Source organism: Gallinula chloropus (genome assembly GCF_964237585.1).
Source record: "Gallinula chloropus genome assembly, chromosome: 21".
In the NCBI taxonomy this organism is placed as follows: domain Eukaryota; kingdom Metazoa; phylum Chordata; class Aves; order Gruiformes; family Rallidae; genus Gallinula; species Gallinula chloropus.
In genome coordinates, this window is record NC_140106.1 from 10,308,295 (window position 1) to 10,319,134 (window position 10,840).

The 10,840-nt window shown below is 59.3% G+C and overlaps 1 protein-coding gene across 1 annotated transcript; it reads left to right on the top strand.

The window, feature by feature from the left end:
• The first annotated feature begins 6,425 nt into the window (after positions 1-6,425).
• On the top strand, positions 6,426-10,611 carry TGOLN2 (trans-golgi network protein 2). The gene is made up of 4 exons (XM_084273840.1): positions 6,426-6,532; positions 6,873-8,176; positions 8,854-8,937; positions 10,591-10,611. Exons 1-4 carry the CDS (start codon positions 6,472-6,474, stop codon positions 10,594-10,596), a joined length of 1,455 nt encoding a protein of 484 aa, XP_084129966.1. The 5' UTR covers positions 6,426-6,471; the 3' UTR covers positions 10,597-10,611.
• The last annotated feature ends 229 nt before the right edge of the window (positions 10,612-10,840 follow it).

Genomic DNA, 10,840 nt, shown 5'->3' on the forward strand with positions numbered 1-10,840 from the left:
ATGTTGGGCTTCAGCAGGAGAATATTCCTTTGTTTTACTCGGCGTTTTCCCATACGGAAAAGGAACATCTGTTCCAGTCGCTTTCGCAGCGCTCCCAAAACCAAGATAGCTGTGGATTATCCCCTGCTAGAGGAGACACAACTGGCCACCAAAAGTGTTCTTGGCTTCAATCCTCCTGGAGAAGATGGGAAGACACGTTGCTCCAGTCTCTGACGGTGCTGTCTGGGTGGAATGGGTGAAAACATCGCGTTCGGACTGGTTATCGATGGAAAACTGACTCCTTCCCAGGGTTTCCTTGTCCTCTGGGATGTGCTTCTCTAAGAGGAAAATTCCAGGGCTTGTCTTTGTTAGGAAAATCTGGATATGTGGGGTCTGGTCCCTTTATTGGGGAGGGGACAAGTTTTAGGCTACATTTCTCACGATGCTTAACTTCTCCTGAGCTGGGAGCGGAACTGGAGCGGGGCAGGGTGCAGAGGAGATCCCTGCAGGGAGCTCCTGGAGTCTGGTTACAAGGATTCAGACTTGCAACCAAACCCTCTGTGAATTTGTGGCTGAAGATTTATGGGTTTTCCCTCGGTCCCCTGAGAAAGATGGACATCAGCCACCACCAGACATCTGCCACCACCAGACATGGGCCACCACCAGACATTGGCCACCACACTCTCCTGGGCCTGGCTCTTCTAGGTGGCTTTTTTTTCCAGAGGGTGCATCCCAACCTCACCCAACGAAGGGGAAACAGTCAGGGAAGGACCAAAAAGGTGTCCCACAGAGAGCTGGAAGGGGTTAGTGGGGTGCAAAGAGCGAGGAGAGGTGCGGCAGCTGGATTCCTCCTCCCCTGAGAGGCACCAGGACAGGGGATGTTGTGCCAACAGCGGGGTTCCCATTGCTCTTCTGGGTCTAGACCTGTGCAAGTGTGTGAGCACTTGGTGTGGGGGTGTGTGGTGAGGGTTTGGGGGTTGCCAGCATCTCCAACAGCGGAAGGTCCCTGTAGCACACGCCTTCTTGAGCATCCCTGTCCAGGAACGGGATGTGCTGTAAGGAAAGAAGCTTAGACCCTGGAGGAATGGGTGCTGTGCTTTGGTGATGAGCTGAGCCCTTAAACTCTGAGCCCTTAAACTCACTGTGGCTGTGGTGGGGGTTTATTGCCTGGAGCTGGCAAACGTCTCGTTAAGAGGTCGCCAAGAGCTGGGAGAGCAGAGCTCTGGTGCTCGGGTAGCATCTGGGAGCCGGCTCCGTGCTTGCCCCACTGTTTTTTGGAAGCAGGGTTACTTCTGTCACCTCCATCCGCTTGCTTAATTGCAGCCATCTCCATCAAACAGCCCCCAGCCCCCTCCCAGGCTCTGGCTATTCACTAATTGAAATGCCTAATGAGGTCCCAGGGGTCTCCTGCAGAGATGGAGCTAATTAGGGGCTCTACCACGAACCGGGTGAGCGGCAAATGAAACAGAGGTTTCCTCCAACCTGCTTTTTTGTGAGGGGCCAGAGTGGAAGGGGGGGGTGGGAGGGTGCACCAGATGTCCCGGTTCCCCTCTCCGCACCGGGGTATGGCTGGCACTCTGTGGACTCCAGGCTCCTGCCCGAGCAGCTGGTGCAGAGGCAGCGGCTACACTTAATACATTTTAATTAGCATCATTAAATTCTGCCATTTGCTAATTGTTTCTCCTTTTGATCCTTTATCCTGACCAGATTAGCCCTTGGGGGAAAGGGATGGGATGGGATGGGATGGGATGGGATGGGATGGGATGGGATGGGATGGGACGGGATGGGGGGACGCAGCCGCTTCTGACAAGGTGAGGACTTGATCATCTCCTTGGGAGACACCACCAAACCACCCGTTGTTGGTGCTATGGCAAAGACCAGATCTGTGTGTCCAGCCTGCTCCTGAGTGTCATGGAAGAGCCATCCCCCCAAAAAGGTCCCATCCAGCCAGGCCAGAGGAGAAGAGACAGAGAGGGGCCACGGCCTGTCGTGCAAGTTCCAAAGTGAAGGAGTTGTTCTGCACCCAGCAGAAGGACCAGCAGCTGCCATCGTGTTGGGAAGCAGCTGGCTGGGACTCAGAAAGAATTTCCTCCTCCTGCTTTCCAGATAATAACCCTCATCCCTCCTCCTCTTCCTCCTACGGGCCTACATCCACACAATCCTGCTGCAACTTCCTCATTGTCCGTGTCCACGCCGACAGCAGCTTCCCCTTCCCGGGGCTGTGTGGGGAGGGCTCAGGGGGGGCACAGGGGGTGAGGTGAGGTCGCTGCTCCCCCCATTCATCACATTTTAGCCAAGAAAGGGAACCGAGCCCCAGGGCGCTGAGCTGATGTCAGCCCCGTACCCAGTGTTTTGGGCAGGCTCCTGGGCCCAGCCGCATTGTTGTGAATCCAGAGGGATTTGGCCTCCGTTCAGTTGCTCTTGACTTCCAGGGGTGTGAGTGAAAGCCGGGCTGGCTGGGCATGAGGAGCAGCCTGGCTTGTCTGGTTTAAATCTCAGCGACAGCAGCAGGCCAAGTGCTCTGCTGTCTCCTCAGAAAGGCGGGCACGGGCAGCGCCGGGCTGCCAGGGCTGGAGGAATGTGTCACGTTGAATAGAGGAGCTGGGGAGGGGGTGGAGTGGGTGGAGAAGAAAGAAGAATAAAGAATAAAGAAGAAAGAAGAAAGAAGAAAGAAGAAAGAAGAAAGAAGAGGAGAAGGAGAAGGAGAAGGAGAAGGAGAAGGAGAAGGAGAAGGAGAAGGAGAAGGAGAAGGAGGAGGAGAAGGAGAAGGAGGAGGAGGAAGAAGAGGAGGAGGAGGAGAAGGAGAAGGAGAAGGAGAAGAAAAGAAGAAGGAGGAGGAGAAGGAGAAGGAGAAGGAGGAGAAGGAGGAGTAGAAGGAGGAGAAGGAGGAGGAGGAGAAGGAGAAGGAGAAGGAGAAGGAGAAGGAGAAGGAGAAGGAGAAGGAGAAGGAGAAGGAGAAGGAGAAGGAGAAGGAGAAGGAGAAGGAGAAGGAGAAGGAGAAGGAGAAGGAGAAAGAGGAGGAGGAGGAGGAGGAGGAGGAGAAGGAGAAGGAGAAGGAGAAGGAGAAGGAGAAGGAGAAGAAAAGAAGAAGGAGAAGGAGAAGGAGAAGGAGAAGGAGAAGGAGAAGGAGAAGGAGAAGGAGAAGGAGAAGGAGAAGGAGAAGGAGAAGGAGAAGGAGAAGGAGAATCAACCCCATCATCCATCACGCTCGGAGGCCGAGTCGGGATTGTTCCCTGGGGAGTTATGGCGGTGTGGGACCCGCTGGGTTGGCACGTTGGCTGGTGTGGTGGTGCTCTGCTCTGCTCTGCTCTGCTCTGCTCTGCTCTGCTCTGCCTTAGTGCTGAAGGGGCCGAGAGGAGCAGCTGAGGAATTCATGATGGTGTCGTGAGTCCTTCTTGGGGCCGTGTGAGGCTTCACCCCTTGTCTCTGGGCGCTCAGCACTGTGGGATGGATGAGACCACTGCAGCGACACTGAGCAACAGAATCACAGAATCATGGGAGGGTTTGGGCTGGAAGGGACCTCAAAGACCATCATGTCCCACCCCCTGTCATGGGCAGGGACACCCTCACTAGCCCAGGTTGTCCAAAGCCCCATCCAAAGCCTTGAACACCTCCAGGGAGGGGACAGCCACCACCTCCCTGGGCACCCTGTGCCAGGGCCTCACCATCCTCAGAGTGAAGAATTTCTTCCTAATACCCAATCTAAATCTACTCCTTCCAATTTAACCCCATTCCCCCTCATCCTGTCACTCCCTGCCCTTCTAAAAAGCCACCCCCCCAGCTTCCTTGTAGCCCCTTCAGGTACTGGAAGGTGCTGGAACATCTCCCTGGAACCTTCTCTGCTCCAGGCTGGACAACCCCAACTCTCTGTCTGGCTTCATAGGAGAGGTGCTCCAGCCCTTGGATCATCCTCAAGGTCTCCTCTAGACCTGCTCCAACAGATCCATGCTCCAGAGCTGGACACAGCACTGCAGGGGGGTCTCACCAGAGTGGAGCAGAGGGGTGGAATCCCCTCCCTTGATCTGCTGGCCATGCTCCTTGAGGTGCAGCACCCCCATCACCTCGAGTCCTTCCCAGCCAGGCTGCTCCCAGCAGTGGGAAGCACACATGGCCTGGAGTGGGTAAACACCTGGGAGGTTCATTTTGGGCAGAGATGAAGGCAAAGCCCTTGGTGTAAAAGGAAAGGTGTGAGATGGGGTGGGGGCAGATCAGGGTTGTTACCAATAGGCTGAGTCGTGGGGGCTCGGGGGGCTGTCTCTGGAGCAGCAGGGCTGTGTGCTTCCCTAGGAGCTGCTGAAGCTCATTGCCTGCTGGAAATCACTACTTGGAGAGCCTTGAGTTGTCCAAGGGCTCCCCACCTGCCTGGGCACAACAGTTGTCCCACAGAAGAGTGATTTCATGGGTAACTGAAGGCAAATGCTGCCAGAAGGCCACTAAAGGAAATGTGGGGTGACCAAAGGTTCTCCTTCTCTCTCCTCTGTAAAGAAGCTATCTGCTGCTTCAGAGTGCCTCCCTCCTTCCACTCCCATGGATGGTTGGATGGGGCTTTGGGTGACCTGGGGTGGTGGAGGGTGTCCCTGCCCTGTGGTGGGGAGTTGGAGCTGGGTCCTTCCCACCCAAACCAGCCTGGGGTTCTGGGATTCTGTGGCATGATGCTTCCAGCTGGAAAAGTCGTGTCAAACTGGGCAGGAGAGGAAGGGAAGAGCTGGAGATAAATGGAGAATGATGTCCCACCAGGCTGGCATCCCTACACAGAGGTAACACTGACAAGGAGGATGCAGGGAGGAACGTGGGGAGCTCTGTGTTTTGCCAGGATGCCCCAAAAGCTCAGCAGGCATCAGCTGGGAGAGGAGTACAGCAGGAGGCAAACCTGCTTAGAAGGCCAGGGACGGTGGGGGGACAGCCCGTGGATACAACAGGGGACAGATGTATGGCTGGAAGACAGCCCCAGGGCCACAGGCAGCTGCCATCCCTGCAGCCCAGGTGCAGCTCACAGGCCTGGGGGCATCACACCCACCCAGAAGCTGGGCTCCAGGCTCCAAGCTCCAGACTCTGAGCTTCAGGCTCCACGCCCTGTCTCCATGCCCTGGTTCCATACCCCAGCTCCATGCCCTGGGCTCATTGCCCCAGCTCCAGGCTCCATGCCCAGCTCCAGGTTCCATGCCCGGCTCCATGCCCAGCTCCAGGCTCCATGCCCTGGGCTCCATGCCCAGCTCCAGGCTCCATGCCCCAGCTCCATGCCCCAGCTCCAGGCTCCACGCCCAGCTCCAGGCTCCATGCCCGGCTCCAGGCTCCATGCCCCAGCTCCAGGCTCCATGCCTGGCTCTATGCCTAGCTCCAGGCTCCATTCCCCAGCTCCAGGCTCCATGCCCAGGCTCCATGCCTAGCTCCAGGCTCCGTGCCCAGGCTCCATGCCCAGGCTCCATACACCAGCTCCAGGCTCCATGCCCAGGCTCCCTGTCCAGCTCCAGGCTCCATGCCCAGCTCCATGCCCCAGCTCCAGGCTCCATGCCCAGGTTCCATGCCCCAGCTCCAGGCTCCATGCCCAGCTCCATGCCCCAGCTCCAGGCTCCATGCCCAGGCTCCATACACCAGCTCCAGGCTCCATGCCCAGGCTCCCTGCCCAGCTCCAGGCTCCATGCCCAGCTCCATGCCCAGCTCCAGGCTCCATGCCCAGCTCCAGGCTCCATGCCCAGTTCCATTCCCCAGCTCCAGGCTCCATGCCCAGGATCCATGCCCAGCCCCAGGCTCCATGCCCAGCCCCAGGCTCCATGCCCAGCCCCAGGCTCCACGCCCAGCTCCATGCCCAGTTCCATGCCCAGCTCCAGGCTCCCTGCCCAGCTCCATGCCCAGCTCCATGCCCAGCTCCATGCCCAGCTCCATGCCCAGCTCCATGCCTGGCCCTGCGCTGGGCGCAGCCGGTGGGCAGCCGTGGGCACCCCGGGTAGGAGCCAGAGCCCCGGGCGGTGCCCGGTGCCCGGTGCCCGGTGCCCGGTGCCCGCGCTCCCGCTAAGCCCCGCCCCTCATTTACATAGCACCACCCAGACAGCCCTTTCTCCCTCCTTGGGGATAACCGCGCCCGGGCTGGCAGCCAATCAGCTAAAGCCCCGCCTCTCATTTGCATCCCCTCACCCCTAATTTGCATAAGCAGCCCAGAGACGCGCGTATCGACAAGCCCCGCCCCCTTTCCATCAAGCCCCGCCCACCGTAGGCACAGCCCGTCCAATCCCCACCCACTCCCAACCAGACCACGCCCCCTTTCCCCAGACCACGCCCCCACCCTTATAGCCCCGCCCCCTTCCCAACCACCTGTCCGTCATCGAAGCCCCGCCCAGCCCCCCCGTGGCTCTCACACACCCGCCCTCCCCCCCCCAGCTCTCGCGATATCCCCAGCCGGAAGTAGCTCTGCTTTAGCGGAAGCGGAAGCGGTCGCGCCGGCCGGTAGCGGAGGAGCCGGTAGCGGAGACACCGCTCGGCAGCGGAGGCGCCGCCATGGAGCTGCGGCTGCTCCTGCTGCTCCTGGCGCTCTGCGCCGCCGCCGTCCGCTCCCAGGGTGAGAGACCGGCGGCGGCGGGGGCCGGGCTGCGGGCGGCGGGGACGGGGCGGGCGGGGGTGCCGGGCGAGGCCGGGGCGGGGGGCCGCGGCCTAGGGGCGCGGGTGGGGGTGCCGGGCGAGGCCGGGGCGGGGGGCCGAGGCCTGGGGGCGCGGGTGGGCTGTGCTGTGCTCTCGGCAGCGCCGGGTGTAGCGGAGCCGGGGCAGCGTTGGGGGCCCTCGGTGGGTCTGACGCGGTGGGGCACCCCCCACACCCACTCACTACGGGGACGGGGCTCCGTCGGGGCGCCGGGTTTGTGTCGGCCGGGGCCGGGCTGTGAGCGCTGTGTGTGTGCCAGCAGGGTCCAGCAGCTCCGGAGGCAACGGGGGATCCCCCTCGGTACCGTCAGCGTCATCCAGCACGAATGGTGGAGGGGGGCAGGGTGGAGAGGGTTCGTCCAGCCAGAGCAGCAGTAACACACCGGGACAGAACGGGAACAGCAAGGACGGACAGACTGACAGCCAAGGTGGCAGCACGGGACAGCAGGGTGGCAAAGCAGGCAACGGGGACGGCAGCCAGAAGCAGAATGGCAGCAATGAGGAAGGGGAAAGCAAAGGGGAGAGCAGTGACAACAAGCTGGACACAGGTCAGAACAGCAGCAGGAGCACAGGCAACGATGAGAACCAGCACAGCAACACCACTACGGACGGGGAGGACAACCAGGGCACCAACAACGCTGGGAATGGGAAGGACAACCAGCACACCAACAACACTGGGAGTGGGAGCGACAACCAGGGCACCAGCAACACCCAGAGCGGGGGCAACGACAACCAGAACAACAACCAGGACAGCACCAACACTCAGAAGGCAGAGGAGAAACAGAAGGAGGACCAGAAGAAAAACCAGGAGAGCAACGACACCAAGAAGAAGGAGGAGGAGGAGAAAAGAAAACAGGAGGCCAACAACGCCCAGAACAGGGAGAAGGAGAAGGAAAAAACCCAGGACACCAACGATACCCAGAACAGGGATGAGGAGGAGAAAAAAAAACAGGAAGCCAACAACAGCCAGAACAAGAACAGGGACCAGGACAAGAACCATGACAACAATGAGACCCAGAACAGGGACCAGGACAAGAACCATGACAACAATGACACCCAGAACAGGGACCAGGACAAGAACCATGACAACAATGACACCCAGAACAGGGACCAGGACAAGAACCATGACAACAATGACACCCAGAACAGGGACCAGGACAAGAACCATGACAACAATGACACCCAGAACAGGGACCAGGACAAGCAGAGCAGCACTGAGAACCAGGACAACAACCAGCACACCAACAACCCTGAGCAGCAGGGCGGTGCTGGTGTTGGTCAGTCCAGCAACCAGGGTGACCAGATGAGCTCGAGTGGTAAAAACGTATCACCACAGTCAACCTCCTCCACTGGTGAGGGTGACAGCTTTTTGGAGGATGAAGAAAGCCCCAAGGAGGAGAGTGATGGGGGTAAAGGTGCCAGTGATCCCTCTTCTAATAGGGAGAGAGAGAAGAGTGTCCCTTCTTCCCCCAGGGACCAGTCAGAGAGCAGCCACTTCTTCGCCTACCTGGTGACCACAGCCATTATCATCGCTGCCTTGTACGTTGCCTACCACAACAAGCGGAAGGTGAGTGGCTGTCTGTGCTCCTCAGCCAGCTCCCCAGCGCCTCCCCTGGGCTTTAGGGGCTTCCTGCCTCCTCCCCAGCCCCCTCTGCAGACCGTGACCGGCTCGGCTGAGCGCGCTGCCCGGCGCCCCGAGCTCCCCCACCGCTTCCTCCTACGCTGGGCGGTTAATGTTACCTCCAGCCTTGTGCCCCGAGGGCTTTAAGGAGGAGCAGGGAGGGGGGTTGGAACTAGAAAAGGGCCCAGCTTGCTGAGGGAGTGGGGTGGCCTCAGCTCTGGTGGCTGTTTTCAGCTGAGAGAGGCAAAAAGGAGCAGATCTGTGAAGTTCCCCTGCTGACAGACACCAAGGTTTCCATGGCAGGTTGTTTCACACAAGTGGGGCATGCAGATCCAATGATGTGACTGTCTTGTGCTGGGTTGGGGTTTTTCCCTCCTGGGAAACTGTTCCTGAGGTGGGAGAAAGAACAAGTTCTGATTTTCTGCAGGTTGGGCAGAAAACCCAACTCCCTGTCCCCTGCTGGGTTCAAACACCGGCTTTTCTTCGTGTGGAGATGAAATGTGGAAGGAGGGGAAGGGAAGTTGCTCTCTGGTGGGTTAGAAAGGGCCCCTGCTTGATGTCAGAAAGGGTTTCCATGGCCCCTGCTGTCTCCCCTCACCTCCTTCCCCTTTCTCTCTCTGCAGATCATTGCTTTTGCTCTGGAAGGGAAGAGATCGAAAAGCACCCGACGGCCCAAATCCGGCGATTACCAGAGGCTGGAGCAGAAGGTAAGGGCTGCCCAGGGGCTGCTGCCCCAGCCCAGGAGCTGGGGGGGGCTGGGAGAAGGGGCTGTGGTGGCATTTGGCATCTCAAAGTGGTCACATAGAGTAGAATCTCCCCCCCACACCACCACCCCCATGGGTTGGGAGCAGGGCTCTGCCAAAAAGTGGAAGTGATAAAGGTGGGAGAGAGCAGCAGAGGTCCCACAGAGCTGAGTGTGGGGCTCCTGAGCTCTGGTGGTGTGGTGGTTTGGCCCTGGTTAGAGGCCAGATGCCACCAGAGCTGCTCTGTCACTGCCCTTCTATGCTGGACAGGGGAGAAAATACCTATTGAGAGGCTCAGGAGTGAGCTAAGGGCAGGCAGAGATCATGGGCAGAACAGACCCAACATGGAATAAAGGAGAGGAAACCAATTGATGACCCTGCCCTGCACCCCCAGGGACACCAGAGTCTGGTGCTGAGAAGTGTGACCAGAGCTTAAAGCACCTTCCCACCCCCCTTTCTCACTTCAGTCAGGATTTCACTCCCTTCCCCCCACCCACCCCTGAGGGTGGCATGGGGGTGGGGAGGAGGAAATGGGGGTTTCAGTCAGTTCCTCATGAGTTGTTTTCCTCACCCCCTTCCCCTGCTGCACCCTGGGGTCCCACCCACAGCAGACAGTCCCCCACCAACATCCCCAACCTGAGTCCTTCCCCACGGGGCTTCAGCTCTTCCCCAGCTGCCCCAGGGTGGGTCCCTGGGGGGTCACCAGTGCCCCTGCCCCAGCAAACTGGCTCTGCTGTGGGTCTCTCTAATCTCTCTGTCTCTCCCCACGGGCTGCAAGTGCTGCCAGGGGTTTGCTCCAACCTGGGTCACAGCAGCTCCTGTCTGTCTCCCCCTGCTCCAGCCTGGGGCCTCTCCAGGGGCTGCAGGGGGGGTCTGGGCCTTGTCCATGGGGTGTGGGGGGACACCCGCTCCCCCATGGGTTTCTCCAGGGGCTGCAGGGGCATCTTTGTGCTGGTACCTGGGGTGCCTCCTCCCCCCCTTCCCTGCCCTTGGTCCCTGCACAGCTCCTCACACCTTCTCTCTCCTTCTCTGGGGCACAAAGGGGCTGGTTGGGGTTTCACTCTGGTTCCCAGAGGTGCTGTGACCATCCCTGATGGGCTCAGCTTTGGGCAGCAATGAGTTTGGCCTTGAATCACCCAATGTTTGCTCTGTGGGGCCTGCAGAGAGCTTCTGGCTGCTCCTTGCAGGACCCATCTCAGCAGAACCCCCCCCAAAATCCCCCAGCAGGTGTGCTTAAGAACAGTTTGTCACTGGCCCAAAGAAGTGGTTAGCAGGGGAGGATGGGCTTTGGGGAGAAGTCCTTTCCTTCCTCCCCCTCAAGCTTCTTTTCACCTGCTGTCCCTGCAGTCAGTGGGTCTGTAGTTCACCCCCCATTGGGGGGTTCCCATATAAACCTCCAGGCAGAGTGGTCTGGGGGCTCCCCCTTCCTGAACTGCAGCTCTGCTGGTGGGGGGACCCACTGAGTGTCACCCAAACCATTTGCCAGCTTGAACCTCCCTGTTTACTTTGTCCCTCAGAGCTCAGGTTTTACCTGAAAGCTCCTCAGAGCCCCTGATGCTTCATCAGAGCAGGGAAACCACGACTGTTTAAACCTGATTCCTTTTCCTCCCTCCCCAGATCTAGACTCCTCCTCAGCCATTCAGCAGGAGGCTGCCAGCCAGCACTGACAGCAGGGAGACACTGGGACCCCCACCGACTCCCCTGCTGGGCCTGTGCTGCTGTGGTGGGGTTTCAGCTCAGAGGAAGAGGGGGAAGTGCTTTTGGATCACACCTGGGTAACGTTCAAACCTCCTGCTGCCTCCAGACACGATGCTCCTGCCCTGGCTGCCTGCCCACAGACCCCTTTTTCCCTTGGGGGCACTCAGCT